A 17,191-nucleotide genomic window follows, 5' to 3' on the forward strand; every position below is an offset into this window, starting at 1 on the left:
CACACTGAATGTTAAAGACAAAATCGCATGAGAGAGAGAGAGAGAGAGAGAGAGAGAGAGAGAGAGAGAGAGAGTACTACGCTTACGAAGCTTCTGGACCGAATCAGACACCAACTCTTCGAATTTGCTTCACAGAGATTCCAATTTCTTTTCTGTGTTGTTCGATCCTTTGATTAAATCCAAAAAGATGAAGAAACAAATGGGAAGAGAAGAATAAAACGAGATTCAGGCAAGTAGTTCTCTCTTTTGTTCTCTGAATGAGTTGGGGAAAAAACAAACAACACTGGTACATGCTTTTTTACTTGATACACAAGGTCGCCATTTCCCTGACAGATTTGCCAATGGTTCAGTGTTTAATTACTACTGTGCCATTGGGGTTTTGACTTCTTTGAAAATATGTCCCAATGCTGTCGCCTGTACAAGACTACTTTCAACCAATTACATAACACACATTACGTCAATATCACTAGTAAAGTAGTAATAGTTGAATTTAGCTATATATATATTTTGTCATAGAACTAATGCATCTTAATACATATTTAGGATTATCATCATCTCAAGTATCATCATCATATAAATAAAGTACCAATATTTAATGAAAAGGACTTGGAAGCAAATGAAATGACAAAGCACAACAACAACAAGGATAGTATAACTAAAAACAAAACAAAAAACGAATGGTCTCCCTAAGATCTCTCTAAAAAATCTAAATAATCTTTAGACAACACACATAGGCAAACAAAATCAAGTCTTGCAAAATTGACAAACTTGGGTTTTGTCTATTCTTGGTGGGTTTTGTTCCCTCTCTGCTGTTCATACGTTTTTTTCTTTTCTCTTGTTTGCAAGACAGGAGAGAGAGAGAAGGAAAAGTTCTTTTGGATCAACAAAAAAAAAAAAAAAAAGAGTAGAATTCTTCTTGAAGAATCGATCTATAGCGTGTGTTGGCTGCAATGCTAACTTGGGAGAACCCGGTTAGGCTTGCAAGCAACACCGCCTCAACGAAAAAGCTAGCCTTCATTACCTTCCTCTTCATTGTGTTATGTCCGGTCACAATGGTCATGTCTCAGCAACAGGCGAAGGCTGTTCCTCTGCCAGGTTCAGACGCAGATTGCCTCTTGAGATTCAAAGACACTTTAGTAAATGCTTCGGTTATTAACAGTTGGGATCCTTCTGTCGCCCCGTGTAAGCGAAACTCGGCGAATTGGTTCGGCGTTCTTTGTTTAGCCGGTACTGTTTGGGGCATACAACTCGAAGGAATGGGGTTAACCGGGAAGCTTGACCTTGAACCATTATCTCCAATCAAGAATCTACGAACCTTAAGCTTCATGAACAACGATTTCAACGGTACAATGCCATCTGTCAAGAAGTTTGGTGCGTTGAAGTCATTGTACTTGTCCAACAACCGGTTTACAGGGGAGATACCTGTGGATGCGTTTGATGGTATGCATCATTTGAAGAAGGTTATATTGGCAAACAACGCGTTTCGAGGGAAGATCCCTTCTTCTTTAGCTTCTTTGCCGATGCTTTTAGAGGTGAGGCTAAATGGGAATCAGTTTCAAGGGCAAGTACCTGATTTTAAACAGAAGGACCTTAAGTTGGTTAGCTTCGAAAACAATGACCTCGAGGGACCTATACCCGAAAGCCTTCGCAGCATGGATCGTGGATCCTTTGCAGGTAACCAAACCAACAGTTAAATATCTCTAAATAATGTTTGGTAACTATAAAAGTTCTTATGTAAAAACATAATATTTCTTGCTTTGTTGAAAATTGCAGGGAACAAAAACTTGTGTGGTCCTCCACTAAGCTCATGCTCGGGGACTTCTCCGAATCTACCTTTTAGTCCCACGGAGAAGAACAAATACCAATCTTTCTTCACGGCTGCAATTGTTTTGATTGTCATTGGGATAATACTGATGATCATTTCGCTTGTGGTCTGTGTCCTTCATACCAGAAGACGCAAGTGTTTGTCGGCTTATCCATCCGCGGGTCAGGAAAGGACAGAGAAATACAATTACGATCAATCCGCGGAAAAGGAGAATGCCGTGGAGTCTGTATCGAGTTACACTAGTAGGAGAGGAGCGGTACCGGATCAGAGCAAACTCTTGTTTCTGCAAGATGACATTAAAAGATTTGACCTTCAAGATCTTCTTAGAGCCTCTGCTGAAGTTCTTGGGAGCGGTAGCTTTGGTGCTTCTTATAAAACTGGGATACATAGCGGACAGACGATGGTCGTGAAGAGGTATAAGCATATGAACAATGTCGGAAAAGAGGAGTTTCATGAGCATTTGAGACGGTTAGGGAGATTGAACCATCCAAATCTGTTGCCTATTGTGGCTTACTATTACCGTAGAGAAGAGAAGCTCTTGATAGCTGAGTTCATGCCAAATCGTAGCTTGGCAAGCCATCTTCACGGTATGTAGCACTCAAAATTATTGTTGTCGATAAAAATTAGAACTTTTATCAGTTTTGACGCGAAAAATGCTCTGTTTCAGCGAATCGTTCTTTGGATCAACCTGGATTGGATTGGCCAACAAGGAAAAAGATTATACAAGGAGTGGCTAAGGGTTTAGGTTACTTGTTCAATGAGCTACCAACCCTAACAATCCCTCACGGTCATCTCAAGTCATCGAACGTTGTATTGGACGAATCATTTGAGCCTCGTTTAACAGATTACGCGCTAAGACCAGTGATGAACTCAGAGCAGTCTCACAATCTAATGATCGCTTATAAATCGCCAGAGTATACCATAAAAGGACATTTAACAAAGAAGACAGATGTTTGGTGCCTCGGGGTTTTGATCTTGGAGCTTTTAACAGGTAAGTTTCCAGAGAATTACCTAAGCCAAGGGTACGATGCGAACATGAGCCTCGTGACTTGGGTGAGTAACATGGTTAAGGAGAAGAAAACGGGTGACGTGTTTGACAAGGAAATGTTTGGGAAGAAGAACTGCAAAGCAGAGATGCTAAACCTTTTGAAGATAGGGTTGAGCTGTTGCGAAGAAGATGAAGAAAGGAGGATAGAGATGATGGATGCAGTGGAGAAGATAGAGAGGTTAAAGGAAGGAGGAGAGTTTGATAATGATTTCGCATCCAATAACGTCTTTGCTTCTCGGTTAGTAGACGACGATGACTTTGCTTTCGCCACGAATCGATGATGAGTTGATTGAAAAGTTAAAAACAATTTGTTGTAATCTTGATGCAAAAGAAAAGGATTGATTAATTTTTTTTTGTTTTTTGTTCATTGTTATGTAACTTCTCCAGCTTTCTAAAGTCTGTGTAATTTGTAAATCCTTTTTGCTGAGTTTTGAAAGTTTACTCCTTTCCAATCGCAAAAGGTGGTAAACACATTCGTGATAGCCATCTCTTGAGATCGAATCTTATTTGTGTGAGAATTAAAAATGTTGCAAACTTTTTTCTCGGGATTTTAGATTTAGGGCTAAAAAGATTGGATTTCCTATCTATCCTCTTCCCACAAGTTATGAGTATTGAAAATTATCTTACCAATTTCAACATTTCATATCCATCATCTTGTTAACTTAAATTGAAAATATTTGAAATGCTTCCGTTGCAGGAGGAACTGAGTGCATGCTCGGGTAGCTCTAATACACATTTAAGCACTTTATCTGACATATAGAAGAACTCAGGTGCATTAGAGAATCCTAAACTTCCCACAAAGGATTAGTTTTTAATCATCGATTATATGTACATATTGTGGAACTAGTAAGTAGTAAAGAATTAAACAATAGAGGAAAAAGGATGAATAGGTTTGATTGTAATATCTCGCAAACTCATTTTGAAAATTATGGTAGACGAAGTCTGGACAGCATAATTCCCCCCACTATGGACCTATGGTCATATTGGTAACCAACTTTAAAAGAGAAAAACTTATAAGCGGTTGTAAAAGAGACAATTAACAGAAATCGGTTAAAAATAACAGATAGAAAAGATAGTTTGGTAAAAGAGAGCGGTTGAATATTTAACTTGATTAATATCATTATAGTGTAATAGTACAAATTAGACTAAATTATGAAAAATTGAAATTAATTTAATTAAATAATAAAATTATAGAAGATAAAATATTTTATAACATGAAAAACTAATAAACCAATAAATTATAATGAAACCTGAAAATATATAGTTACTATACGAAGTTTTAACATAGATATAAGTTTTAAGTATAAATTATGAACGCATAGCATGCTAAGATTTGTTATATAACATATGATTAAATTAAAATGTATTATTGTAAAATAAAAATACAACTATTCAAGTACGTATTGAAATAACAACAATTACAAGTATTTATCTATATTAAAAAATTAACAGTTAAATATATTGTAATGCACATTTAAATTTAAATTTTATAGACAAATTGAATATTTACTAATATAATAATCAAAAGATAAAGAATTAAATAATACAAAAGAGGTTAGTGTACATCCTCCCAAAATAAACATACTATGTAGAGGGGAGTTTGCAATCACTCTTCCAACAGGATCACCTGAAAGAGGCGAAGCTCAGAAGAAATTGTTTGATGTAATGAATCATAGGAAACAGATGGATCAGAGCATCATAGATGCGACTCTCGCTTAAACAAGCCAATGTATTAAATCTCTTAACTTCCACAAGAGCAACATGACAACCTCTTGTAAACGATTGGGATTGCTTCAAGACTCTGGTAACACAAATTACATCCCAAAATCTTGTTACTTGTGTTCTACGCAACAACCATTGCATCGTTTATTAAACCAGTATACATCGAATGAAAAATTGCAGGTTAGTAGCTTCAAGACTCACTGCAGAGCAACAGTTGATTACGACCTGAAGTATACAGGAGCTCTTGCCAATATCTGCAATGTGGGAGTGGATGTGAAGCAAACTGTTTCAGCCATTGAACAAGCTTGTACAATTAAATGATTTGCAAAATTATGTGATCGACTTTAAAAACTATCAAAGTCTTGGAGAAGATGCATAAGCTAAAAAGCTACAACCAGATGGTAAATAACTTAAACATTTGTTACTATGTCTATATATCTTTTATACACATGTTCTGTTTTCGAGTTATTTGGTTATATGGAGACATATTTTCTCTTAATATAACAAAAATTAGATTAATTTAAAATAATTACAATGTGTAAATCTAATTTTTGCTATTTTATATTAAATACCAATTTAAATGATAAAAAAAGAGTGACAAAAATAAATTTATTTATAAAAAAAACATACTTTTTCACAATTAGATCCACTACACGAAAATAGTGATGTTACAACACTGAAAAATGTTGCAATAATTCAACATATTGTTGCAAATCATGATGTTGCAACATAATTGAGACATATTTTCTGTTGTTTCTATTTGAGCATTGCATTTTCATTTTTGTTGCACATTTTTTGCTTATTTGTTGCTTATATTTTGCTTATTTGTTGCAAAATTTACAATTAACTGACTTATTACTATATATGTCGTATAAATGCAACATTACTATTGTAGTAAATTTGTCTTATAGTTATGACGTATATTTACAACTCTAAATGTTACAACTTATTGCCAATAAAATATATAGCAAATTTCATTACAAATATACAATTAATTAATTTATTGCTATATGTGTTGTACTACTTCAAAAATATTAATGTAGTAGAATAGTGGTGTAATTACAACGTATTAGTGCAACTATAAATTTTCATAAATAAAAGTTACATAAAATATAAAACAAATATTTAAGTAATCTGTATCTCTAATTAAAATGATTCTTTCTTTGTTACTAATCAGAAATTTGTTGATATTTATTAGCGATGCATGGTGGTGACGATATCCTTGCAAAATATTTCAATAAACTCTCGGAGAAGATGCATAAGCTAAGAAGCTACAACCATATGGTAAATAACTTATCCATTCGTTATTATGTCTATATATCTTTTATACACATTTTCTGTTTTCGAGTTATTTGAGGTGTTTTTTGTTTTAAATTTTAGTTTGGATGTTAGGTGATCTATGTTGAAGATGTGAATGTGGAAGTATGTTTGAAGAGATTTTAAAAGACAATCTCAACATATACGTAGTGAATTCTGCTAATTCGAAAGAGAACGGCTTTGCAACTTATTGTCATGAGTCATATCCTCCTTCTGCTTTTGAGTACGAGACGTGTCTTGGCGATGTATTCAGGGTCTCGTGGCTTGGGAACATGTACTGCAAACAAAAAGATTCAACTTTGTGGAGTACTACTGTTTCTAATGTTTTGATTTGTTCTTAGACTATGTACAACGGTTGGAGAATTCAACACCTCCTTTTTCACCTTTTAACACTTAACATTATCTTCTCTTTTTTCTATATCATAATTCAACACCCACTTAACTTTGATCTTCTACAATAGTTTTGTTTCAAAAATTATAAAACTATACCCTACCATTTTTATTTCATAATTTTTTTATGTTTTTATTTTAAATAATTATAGATTAATAATAATAATTATTATGGATTATAATTAAAATAAATTAAGTTAGAGTTAAATAATTTCATAAAAGAATTTTTGTTTATTTTATTATTTTGTATATTATTTAAAAATATAATGTAAGTAATAAAGACAAAAAATATAATCTGAATGGCTTCATGAACACCGCTCATACCACCGAGAACCATTTGTATAGAAAATTCGGGGAATTCTGTTGCTCAAATATTCAAAGTTTTATTACTCGTTAGAGTAGAAGAATAAGGAGGTGTTTGAGATGAATATGACATCATTGATGCAAAATATGGACGATATTTTCGAACAACTGATGTTATGAAGAATTTTGGTGAATAACCATAGTTTGGTAGATTCTGGGGTTGGTTAGAAGATTGATTTTAAAATTGATAATTGTTGGGATTTAAGTAGTTGAAAAGGTAAATAAAAAAAAACTTTTGGTGTTAAAAGAGTTACTGTTGGGATCTATTTCAAAAAACGATTTTAAAAAAGTGAAAAAACAAGAGTAAGTAGTTTTTTTCGATATCTAAATCAAATGAAACAAATGTTTAAGAAAAAACGAATTTATTTTAAAAGGTTAAAAGATTATAGAATATGAAAAATGATGAATTTTATTGTTAATATATTAAATTATATATATATATATATAATTTATGAGATAATTGATGATACATAATTGAGAAAAAAACAAATCCAAAATTTGAACATCCAACAGTCGAGTCATGACATTTTGACCAGAGAGTCCTTTACTATTGGGGCGGGGGAGGAGAAACATCACTGAGAGTGAAGAGTTAGAAGATAATATATATCTACAAGGGGCTTTCTTCTTTCTTTGAGAATTCACTCTATTTGCCGACCCGAAGCTGTCGGAGAAGATGATGAATGGGTGGTCGAAAGTATCAATTTTTTTGGTTGTTGTTGTTCTTCACTTCACCACTGAATCGAAATTTTCTATTTTGGGAGAAGAGGAAGTTTAGGAACACCGTAGAATTCTTTTTGAATTGAGAATGAGATCCTCCAGGAAGACAGAGGTGGCAAAGATTTTATTGAATCGAGAGATAGAGATTTCGTTGGAAACACTAGGAGGGGTTCTCAATCGATGAAGGCTCAAAAGGGAAACAACTCGAAGAAGAAAAGTTCGAATTCTGGGTTAGTTGCAGTAGCAGTTGATAATAATAAAGGAAGCCAACATGCTCTCAAATGGGCTGCTGATCATCTTGTCTCCAAAGGTCAAACCATTATCCTCCTCCATGTCATCCTCAGATCATCATCATCTGATTCAGGTCTGACTGAGCTTTGTGTTTGATGTTTTTTATGCTCTTTGTATTACAAAAACCCCATCTTGGTCTTGTTGTTGTTCTAGGTGTTCACGTTGTTGCAGATTTGAAGTTTTTGTTTTTGGTGGGTTTTTGCAGGTGAGATTTCTGCAGAGAAACATAAGCAAGCCGAGAGTCTTTTTGTGACGTTCCATTGCTACTGCAGTCGAAAAGAGGTAAATAAAAACTCATGATAACATCTCTGTTCCGCGCTTACAAAGCTTTGTTTCTAATGCGAATCCTTGAACTGATGTAGCAAAGCCTCTGGTTGTTGGCCTTAATTTAATAACTGTTTTCCCTTTAGATACAATGCCTTGACGTGACGCTTGAGGATGACAACATAGTCAAGTCCCTTACGGAATATGTTTCCTCTGGTATCATTGAGAATTTGGTTCTTGGTGCCCCATCGAGGCATGGATTCATGAGGTGATTTCATATATAAAATTCTCTTCCTTCCTATATCAAACTGAGATCTGCTTTTCTATTTGTCTCCTTTTTTAAGTGTTTATTTTCTATCCAATCATACAGAAAATTTAAGATTTCTGATACACCGAGCAACGTAGCGAAAGCAGCACCTGATTTCTGTACAGTTTACGTCATTTCCAAGGGGAAGATATCATCAGTCCGCTATGCCTCACGAGATGCTCCATATCGTTCTCCTCTTATGGGTCAAATTGAAAACCACTCTGAAATCTGTAACTACGAAAAGTTCAGGAACACCATGAGCTTTAGAGGTACTACTATTAGTATTAAATAGTTTTTTTTGCGGGCTTAACCATCCATGTGGAACTGCCACTCATCTTGATATTGTTCCTTCGTTGCTACAAACAGATCGGACTCCGGCAAGGTCTTGGACTGCTAGCTCCATTGAAGATTATGGAAAGTAATGTTTCATGATTATCTCTTTTCTCTTTGCCAAGAAACTTATCCTACTTTTTAAGACGACATAAACTTATCTTTCTTTCTTTTGCGTTAATATCATCGACAGGTCACCTATGTCGAGAACATCAAATTACGCAAACGCATTCTATGATTTATCAGACTCGGAGAACGACATATCATTTGTTTGCTCAGGCAGGCCAAGTACCGCAAGCTCAGGCCGGCGAAGTACCACAAGCTCAGGCAGGCCAAGTACCACAAGCTCAGGCCGGCCAAGTACAAGTACTGGGAGGTCTGACATATCTTTCGTGAGCTCAGGCAGGCCGAGTTTAAGCACTACTGGAAGCCCTTCCTTCATCTATGACTTTCCTGATTCTGGTTTAACTCCAAGAATGTCAACAGGCTCTGGACACTCTATGCGTCTAGGAATCAGGTTTAGTGACACTAATATCCAACATGATTTCTCGTTCGTGTCACAAGATAGCGGTCGATCATCTTGTTCTTGTTCACCACAAAACTTGGTAAGTTGCGTTTGATTGGTTATAGACAGCAGCAATTACATGTTTTCGTACGTGAATGGTTACTATATATGTTTTTCCTGAAATGTACAGGAAGAAGTCGAAGCTGAGATGAGGAGATTAAAGCAGGAACTGAAACACACAATTGACATGTATGGATCGGCTTGCAGAGAAGCCCTAGCAGCAAAGCAAGAGGTAAAATAATAGTATTAAAGTAAACCTGTCCCTGTGACTGTGAATAAGATATTCTTGAGCAGTGTTGACTGAAGGAAATTTTTTTAACTTTGGATCAAAGGCAAAGGAGCTCCAACGTCAGAAAATAGAAGACGAAGGATGGGTGCAAGAAGGACAGATATCGGAGAAATCTACAAAGTTAATAGTGGAAAAAGAGAGAGCAAACAAAGCTGCCATGGATGCCTCTGAAACAGCAAGCAAGATAGCAGATCTCGAAACACAAAGAAGAGCCATAGAAGCTGCAGGATCTTTCTCGGATTCCAATTTGAGATATCGGAGGTATGTTATTGGTGAGATTGAAGAAGCCACCAACTCATTTGACAAGGCTAACAAGATAGGCGAAGGCGGGTATGGTCCTGTTTATAAGGGTTATCTTGATCATACCCCTGTTGCTATTAAAGTTTTGAGACCAGATGCAGCTCAAGGAAGATCTCAATTTCAAAGAGAGGTAAAGCTAACCTAAAATATTAAAATACTCTCACAATCGATTAGATGTTTGTTCACCGACTATTGAGAATTGTTGCAGGTGGAAGTTCTTAGCTGCATAAGACATCCGCATATGGTGCTACTTATTGGAGCATGTCCAGAATATGGAGTGCTTGTTTATGAGTATATGGCCAAAGGCAGTTTAGCTGATAGGCTCTATAGATATGAAAACACGCCACCACTCTCGTGGGAGCTTAGGTTCCGAATTGCAGCCGAAGTTGCGACGGGTCTGCTCTTCCTTCACCAGACGAAACCAGAGCCTATAGTGCACCGTGATCTGAAACCTGGAAACATTTTGATTGACCAGAACTACGTAAGCAAAATCGGGGATGTTGGATTAGCTAAACTAGTGCCTGCAGTTGCTGAAAACGTAACGCAGTGCCACGTCACATCAACTGCTGGGACTTTCTGTTACATTGATCCGGAGTACCAACAAACTGGAATGCTCGGTGTGAAATCTGATGTCTACTCCTTTGGTATCTTGCTTCTCGAACTGCTCACTGCGAAAAGACCAACGGGTTTGTCTTACACCGTTGAGCAAGCGATGGAGCAAGGCACATTCACGGACATGCTAGACCCAGTAGTGCCTAATTGGCCTGTGGAAGAAGCTACTTCTTTGGCAAAGATTGCACTTAAATGTGCACAGCTGAGACGGAAAGACCGGCCAGACCTCGGAAAAGAGGTCTTACCAGAGCTCAATAGACTGAGGGCTCGTGCAGATGCGAATATGGAATGGATGATGTTCAACTTAAGCAGAGGCCTAACACCAAATCATAGCCAAGTCTCCTTGCCACCAGTTGTGAGTTTTGAAAATGATCTTAGCAATTTCAACATTTTGTATCTAATCCTCATCTTAAATTGAAAATCTTTGAAATGCTTCCCTTGCAGGATGAACTGAGCGTATGCTCGGATAGCTCTAATACACATTCAAGCACTTTATCTGACACAGAGAAGAACTCAGGTACATTAGAGAATCCTAAACTTCCCACCACAAATGATTTTAATCATCTTGCGTAACATTAACATGTGTTTGGTCCATCAAATCTCACATTTTCCATATTTTTTATTTATCTCAGACCAAAACGAAGAGGGTTAAGTGACATTAATGTCCCTGTTGATAGACATGGAATGAGGCCATTCTTGTCTTCTTATTTTTCTCTAAGCCATGGCCATTCTTGTCTTTTTAGTTTGTTAAAGCTATGTAATTTATAAAAGTTGTATGTAAACAATGTATAAAGTCGTAAAGAAGAAAACAATAGAGAGAAAAAGATGAGTAGGTTAGTTATAATATCTCTGCAAGACGCAACTCGTTTTATGTCTGGACCGCACAATTCCCCACTACTAAGTCTAGTAACTGATTTCAGTAGGAGAGAGGTAGAGAAAGTGCCCTCGATTTCAGTAGAACCTGACGCTAAATTTTACGATCATTGGTTTATTCACTTAACAAAAAGTTAGTATTTACTCTAATTAGGTGAAGTTCGCAATTCAAACGCATCTTCTTACTTTTGGATTTATACTAGAATGAAAATTTTCCGCAATGCTTAAACTTTCTCTACTTACTCATAACAATCACTAATTTGTATGCATTACTTAATTTAGCAGAGGTTGGTCACAAGAAAATATAAGTAGCTAACTTGATATTTCTTCTTTATTTTAGTTACAATAATCCGAAGAAAATATAAAAAGGATATTAGAAATTTTAGGAAAAGCAAAATAGAAACTAATAACAAAGAGGTAAGTTTTAATAGTTTGAACGTTATTGTCTTGGCTCATATATATCTTCTAAATGTGAATTTTTGTTACTGTATTATTTTGGTATTATTGCTAATTATTTTTAAAAATTTCCGCAATCTGAAAAGATTGTTAAACTTTAAACCTTTATATTTTATATTAAATATATTATTTTATAAATTTATGTAAAATCTTCAAAAACCTGAAATGAAAAAGAAAACCCCATTTAATATCAATTTGGATCAACTGGATTTTATATCCAAATGTGTGATAGTCTTATGACTAGTAATATTAAGGAAAGAGTGAAATCTATGTACAATTTATTTATAGATTTTCTATATTAATTAATCACTAGTATGTATTAATTGAATTAGCACAGACACAGACTGGCCACAAGAGAATTAATAATAATGAGAATAAGATAACGGAAAAATGAGGAGCTAGCAAACAAAAACAAGTAAACATTTCAAGGCCGTTTAGTTCATCATCATGCAAGGTGGCTCATGTGTGACAACGTAATGCGTTACTTTTTAAGTCAACACTTCGAGGAGTGTTATTGGAAATTTATAAAGAATTTTGATCACTTCAATAAATTATAAAAATTGAATAAGTGAAAGATTTTGGAGAATTGTTTGATAGTTTTTTATAATCTTGTTGTTTAGTTTTTTTACAATCTTGTAAAGTCTCTCAAACCATTTATCTATTTTAATGTACTTACCATAACTTTATTTTGTGAAGAAAAGTGTATAAAAGTCATAAACCAATAACATAATAATTGAATTTATTAACAATCCAAAATTTTATTTTGACCAATTCATTAATAGTTGATTCTTTTGTTTTAATTGAATAACACAAAAAATTTATTAACTTTCTACAACACAAACCAATAACATTAAACTTTTAAAGAGTTTAACAAAATCTTGACTGAATAACAACATATTCTACATAACATTTAAAGTCACTAAAACTCTATTTAGATCACAAACTAATAACACCACCTTCAACTCAACTCTGAAACGCAGACTTGTACTTTTGGTAAAAAGGTTTTGGCTATATAAATGAGCAATATTCTTTATTCTCAATCATCATCACAAAAAAATAAAACTTTTCAGAAATAATGTCTCGTCTTGGTCAGTTTCAGATTCTTGTTTTCATCAATGTTTTGCTTATGTTATCAGCTGAATCCCGCAAAATCCAATTGGTGAACGATGATGATCTTGAATCTAGCAACGAGGGTGAAATTAAAGGCAAACAGTGGGCTGTTTTAGTTGCTGGATCAAAAGATTACTCTAACTACAGGCATCAGGTATATAAATGTTTAAATTTTGTGTGAACATGTAACATCAAAATTTACATATATGGTCCAAGAGAGATTTTGTGTGAACTAAATCCACCGATGTTTTGTCTCACAGGCTGATATATGTCATGCATATCAGATACTCCGAAAAGGCGGTCTAAAAGAAGAAAACATCATTGTGTTTATGTATGATGATATCGCGTTTTCCCCGGAGAATCCTAGGCCTGGAGTTATCATTAATAAACCCTATGGAGAGGATGTTTATAATGGAGTTCCTAAGGTTCTTATTATAATTATTTGTTACTTCTTTTATGTTACAAATGGTTCCATATAATATATTTAGTTTTTGTTGGTTTTAATTGGTTGATATAGGACTACACTAAAGAAGCGGTTAATGCTACGAATTTCTATAATGTGCTACTTGGAAATGAAAGTGGCGTCGCAGGAGGAAGTGGCAAAGTTTTGAAAAGTGGTCCTCTTGATACTATCTTCATCTACTATGCTGACCATGGATCTCCTGGATTACTAGGTTTTTTTTAAGCCAAACAAAAAATTAATTAACTAATCCATAGATATATCTAATTAAGATGTATCTCTCCATACTAATCGAAAGTTTGTTGATGTTTATTATCAGCGATGCCTAGTGGTGAGGATGTCCTTGCAAAAGATTTCAATGAAGTCTTGGAGAAGATGCATAAGCTAAAAAGATACAACAAGATGGTAAATAACTCAACCCATTCGTTATTATATCACTATCCTTTATATACCTGTTCTGTTTTTGAGGTATTTTTATTTTGGATGTTAGGTGATCTATCTTGAAGCATGTGAAGCTGGAAGTATGTTTGAAGGGATTTTAAAAGACAATCTCAACATATACGCACTGACTGCTTCTAATTCGCAAGAGAGCAGCTATGGAACTTACTGTCCTGATACATATCCTCCTTCTCCTTCTGAGTATGACACTTGTCTCGGCGATGTATTCAGCATCTCTTGGCTTGAGGACAGGTACTGCCAAACAAAAAAAGATTCAATCTTTATGGACTACTATTTCGAATGTTTTGATTAGTTCTTGAAAACTTTGTGTTTGAGAATAATTTTTTTCTCTTTTTTGTTAATGCTTTGGGGACAGTGAGCTTCATGACATGAGCAAAGAGACATTGAAGCAGCAATACCAAGTTGTAAAGAGAAGAACAGGATCTGATGTAGAACAGACTTCTCATGTATGCCAATTCGGATCAGTGGAGATGCTTAAAGATGATCTTGTCTCTTACATTGGAACCAATCCTGAAAACGGAAACTTCACTTTCACTGAATCCCCTTCTTCATCACCGATCTCTAGAGCTGCTGGCTTGGTCAGTCCGCGCGATATCCCTCTGTTATATCTCCAGAGAAAGGTGAGTTTTTTTTGCTTTCTTTTTCTTGTTTTCGATCATTTTAAAAGAAAGAGTGATTCAGGTTTTAACGTTCATTCATTTCTCAGATTCAAAAAGCTCCAACGGGATCACCTGAAAGAGGCGAAGCTCAGAAGAAATTGCTTGATGTAATGAATCATAGGAAACAGATCGATCAAAGCATCATAGAGATTCTGCGACTCTCGCTTAAACAAACCAATGTCTTAAATCTCTTAACTTCCACAAGAACAACAGGACAGCCTCTTGTAGACGATTGGGATTGCTTCAAGACTCTGGTAACACAAACTACATCCCAAAATCCTGTTACTTGTGTTCTATGCAACAACCATTGCATCCTGTTACTTCTGTTCTACGCAACAACCATTGCATGTTTATTAAACCAGTATACATGGAATAAAAAATTGCAGGTTAATAGTTTCAAGATTCACTGCGGAGCAACGGTGGATTACGGACTGAAGTATACAGGAGCTCTTGCCAATATCTGCAATGTGGGAGTAGATGTGAAGCAAACTGTTTCAGCCATTGAACAAGCTTGTACAATTAAATGATTAGCAAAATTATGTGACCGACTTCAAAAACTATCAAAGTTTATTCAATAAAACTCGATGTAGCAAAATGGTTGATGCCTATTTTTAATCGATGGTAACGCGAAAGTCTTGGTCTTAACTTGTGAATTGGATTCACAGAACTGTAACCTCGTACCAACTGTACGGTACGGACACCTGTACTTACCTAATAATAGTCTTCTTCCGTAACGTGTTGACCAAGAAAACAAAAGACATAAAAAGCAGACAGATCAATTGAATCGAATCACACAAGAAAAAAAAATAAGAAACAAGAACAACTGGGTTTCGCTAACCTAGCTTGTTTTTTTATTTTTTCACTTTCTATGAAGATAACAGCTTTCATGATAAGATCTTTATCGTTATCTATGATCTACCAAGTGTAAAGGTCCTTTGACATTGACAGATATATAAATGATTCCTTTAGAATTTTAACTTCTCAAGACACCATATTTCGTTTGATTTTTGCTATCTTTCTTTTTTTGATTCAACAAAATGATTTCGCTAAGTTTCATCATACGTTTAGCAAGCCAAGAGATCAGACGAAACAAAAGGTACGAAACTAACATAAAGGATCGTCTTATCTCGGGTGAATTATCAGACGGTAGCAGACGAGCCAGGGATCAAAACGATGTCCCGAGAGGACATCTTGCGGTCTACGTGGGCGAAGAGATGCAAAGGTTTGTGATACCAACCAAGTATCTTCAATATCCTGAATTTAGGACATTGATGGATGAAGTAGCAGATGAGTTTGGGTATGAACATGAAGGAGGGATTCATATTCCTTGTGAAGAAAGTGTTTTTGAAGAGATTTTGATTAGATACATGTCTTGTGACAAGAAGAAACAAGTGTACAGATAAATGTAATTATATAAACCATATTAACTTATTTTTCTCTTTTTCATATTCTTCCTCCTCTAGTGAGCAAACCTGTGTTCTTGAACCATTCACTACCAAAGAGACCCGGTTTCTCCTCTTTGCTGCATATGCATCAAAAACAAAACACAGACCTTTCTTGGTAATGCAAATGCTAAGTCATCATCTATTAAAAGAGTGAATCAAGGAACAAAAATAATGCCATGTTCCTTAATCGTATCGATCACAATCCCTAGCTTCCCTTCGATTCTTTCTCCCTTTCTTGGCTCATAAGACACTGCATAGACGTCAGCTTCCATTGAACGCTCAGCTATGAGCTTACCGATGAGTCTGCAGGCTTCATTGTCCACAAGAGACGGTATATTAGTCCTTATATCTCTTGCATTTGTGGTGGCAACCGAAATGACTTTGCTTGTTGGCCTATGCATCACTTTGGCGTGTATGAACTTCCTGGAGAAGAACACATTGAGCAGGAAAGGCCTCATGTACATGTCTGTTCTCTGCTTCCATGACTTCTTGTTGGGTCTTTTCGCCGCTTCACCTCGTGATCTTCGAGTCCAAGCAGCTTGCACAAACGAATCCTAAAACAATCCATCAAACAAGGCATTATAAGAACAATATCAATAGCCAAAAAAAAGGACTCTTCTTGACTGATCTGAAATCATAATTGCAAAGCTAAGACAAGAGAGTATTCTGAATCATTAAGTGCCGTTAGAAGAAGAAGAAAAATTGAATCTTTTAAACACCCAAAAGATAAAGATTTAAGCTTTGAACCCTAGATTTATTCACACTAAAGAGCTTCTATTTCATGTTCATAAGAACCCTAGATTTCTACTTTAAATCCACAAATTACAATTGACTAAATTGAACAATGAGTTCAACATCCAAGAACAGAGACTAAGTTAGTTACAAAATCAGAGAAGGCACAAAAAATATACACTACCAAGAACAATTACGAAACTATCTCAGAGATTGTGCAGAGACAACGCAATTACAGAAAGGCTTTTTTTTTTTACCTTTTTGACAATGGGAGATGAGATAACAGAACCGATTCCGATAGAGAGTTTGGGAAAAGAAGACTGCCACGAAACTGAAGAGCACAGTTTGCTGGAACGACTTGACCGAGTCAGATTTGAGTCGCAGGGGACGAGTGAGCAAGTTGAGGAGACCAAGCAAGACATCGTCGTCGAGGTTGAGAGTGGAGAAAAGCGGTTAGACTTCGGAGAGTGAAAGAAGGTGAAATGATCGGATAGGGCTCGGCGGATAAACCCCGGACCGGCTGGTTTGTCCGGTCGAAATCGGTTATCATGAGATACCAATGAAATTGGGGAACCGAACCGAACCGAACCGAATCGAATCGTCAACCCCAAAACAGAGAGATATTTTTGAGAAAATAAAGGGACAAAAATGAGCGTT

At 35.6% G+C, this 17,191-nt stretch overlaps 5 protein-coding genes across 6 annotated transcripts; 4 read left to right on the plus strand and 1 right to left on the minus strand.

Moving 5' to 3' along the window:
- The first annotated feature begins 740 nt into the window (after nt 1-740).
- LOC147920378 (pollen receptor-like kinase 4) lies at nt 741-3,353 on the plus strand. 2 transcript variants are annotated; one of them, XM_087502486.1, is made up of 3 exons: nt 741-1,674; nt 1,774-2,412; nt 2,493-3,353. In XM_087502486.1, exons 1-3 carry the CDS (start codon nt 951-953, stop codon nt 3,152-3,154), a joined length of 2,025 nt encoding a protein of 674 aa, XP_087358612.1. In that variant the 5' UTR covers nt 741-950; the 3' UTR covers nt 3,155-3,353. The 2 variants fall into 2 exon arrangements, with proteins under 2 accessions (XP_087358612.1, XP_087358613.1); XM_087502487.1 differs by having other exon boundaries at nt 850-1,674; nt 1,728-2,412.
- Nucleotides 3,354-7,127: 3,774 nt separating this feature from the next.
- Nucleotides 7,128-11,184, plus strand: LOC104767672 (U-box domain-containing protein 35-like). Its single transcript, XM_087502485.1, has 11 exons — nt 7,128-7,746; nt 7,879-7,955; nt 8,084-8,205; nt 8,308-8,513; nt 8,611-8,662; nt 8,768-9,179; nt 9,270-9,371; nt 9,472-9,858; nt 9,937-10,695; nt 10,785-10,857; nt 10,973-11,184. Exons 1-11 carry the CDS (start codon nt 7,563-7,565, stop codon nt 10,990-10,992), a joined length of 2,394 nt encoding a protein of 797 aa, XP_087358611.1. The 5' UTR covers nt 7,128-7,562; the 3' UTR covers nt 10,993-11,184.
- Nucleotides 11,185-12,538: 1,354 nt separating this feature from the next.
- On the plus strand, nt 12,539-14,952 carry LOC104765899 (vacuolar-processing enzyme delta-isozyme). Its single transcript, XM_010489689.3, has 8 exons — nt 12,539-12,933; nt 13,040-13,204; nt 13,297-13,453; nt 13,559-13,644; nt 13,730-13,929; nt 14,054-14,318; nt 14,405-14,611; nt 14,744-14,952. Exons 1-8 carry the CDS (start codon nt 12,745-12,747, stop codon nt 14,882-14,884), a joined length of 1,410 nt encoding a protein of 469 aa, XP_010487991.1. The 5' UTR covers nt 12,539-12,744; the 3' UTR covers nt 14,885-14,952.
- A 307-nt stretch (nt 14,953-15,259) lies between these two features.
- Nucleotides 15,260-15,803, plus strand: LOC109131056 (auxin-induced protein X15-like). Its single transcript, XM_019241577.2, has one exon. The coding sequence runs from the start codon at nt 15,395-15,397 to the stop codon at nt 15,758-15,760; it is 366 nt and encodes a 121-aa protein (XP_019097122.1). The 5' UTR covers nt 15,260-15,394; the 3' UTR covers nt 15,761-15,803.
- Nucleotides 15,699-17,187, minus strand: LOC104765898 (uncharacterized). The gene is made up of 2 exons (XM_010489688.3): nt 16,792-17,187; nt 15,699-16,356 (listed from the first exon to the last, which is right to left on the minus strand). The coding sequence occupies exons 1-2, from the start codon at nt 16,954-16,956 to the stop codon at nt 15,958-15,960; spliced, it is 564 nt and encodes a 187-aa protein (XP_010487990.1). The 5' UTR covers nt 16,957-17,187; the 3' UTR covers nt 15,699-15,957.
- Between the last annotated feature and the right edge of the window lie 4 nt (nt 17,188-17,191).

The sequence above is a fragment of the Camelina sativa genome, chromosome 19, assembly GCF_030686135.1.
Source record: "Camelina sativa cultivar CO46 ecotype springtype chromosome 19, ASM3068613v1".
Classification (NCBI taxonomy): Eukaryota; Viridiplantae; Streptophyta; class Magnoliopsida; order Brassicales; family Brassicaceae; genus Camelina; species Camelina sativa.

Excerpts from the sequence above, each read along its gene's own strand:
- LOC104767672 (XM_087502485.1), top strand. The coding sequence starts at position 7,563 with ATGAAGGCTCAAAAGGGAAACAACTCGAAGAAGAAAAGTTCGAATTCT. Across the intron at positions 8,206-8,307 it reads TCGAGGCATGGATTCATGAG|AAAATTTAAGATTTCTGATA; the intron begins GTGATTTCATAT and ends CCAATCATACAG. Across the intron at positions 10,696-10,784 it reads AAGTCTCCTTGCCACCAGTT|GATGAACTGAGCGTATGCTC; the intron begins GTGAGTTTTGAA and ends CTTCCCTTGCAG.
- LOC109131056 (XM_019241577.2), top strand. The coding sequence starts at position 15,395 with ATGATTTCGCTAAGTTTCATCATACGTTTAGCAAGCCAAGAGATCAGA.
- LOC104765898 (XM_010489688.3), bottom strand. The coding sequence starts at position 16,956 with ATGTCTTGCTTGGTCTCCTCAACTTGCTCACTCGTCCCCTGCGACTCA. Across the intron at positions 16,357-16,791 it reads CATCTCCCATTGTCAAAAAG|GATTCGTTTGTGCAAGCTGC; the intron begins GTAAAAAAAAAA and ends GGATTGTTTTAG.
- LOC147920378 (XM_087502486.1), top strand. The coding sequence starts at position 951 with ATGCTAACTTGGGAGAACCCGGTTAGGCTTGCAAGCAACACCGCCTCA. Across the intron at positions 1,675-1,773 it reads GGATCGTGGATCCTTTGCAG|GGAACAAAAACTTGTGTGGT; the intron begins GTAACCAAACCA and ends TGAAAATTGCAG. Across the intron at positions 2,413-2,492 it reads CTTGGCAAGCCATCTTCACG|CGAATCGTTCTTTGGATCAA; the intron begins GTATGTAGCACT and ends GCTCTGTTTCAG.
- LOC104765899 (XM_010489689.3), top strand. The coding sequence starts at position 12,745 with ATGTCTCGTCTTGGTCAGTTTCAGATTCTTGTTTTCATCAATGTTTTG. Across the intron at positions 12,934-13,039 it reads ACTCTAACTACAGGCATCAG|GCTGATATATGTCATGCATA; the intron begins GTATATAAATGT and ends TTTGTCTCACAG. Across the intron at positions 13,205-13,296 it reads TTTATAATGGAGTTCCTAAG|GACTACACTAAAGAAGCGGT; the intron begins GTTCTTATTATA and ends TGGTTGATATAG.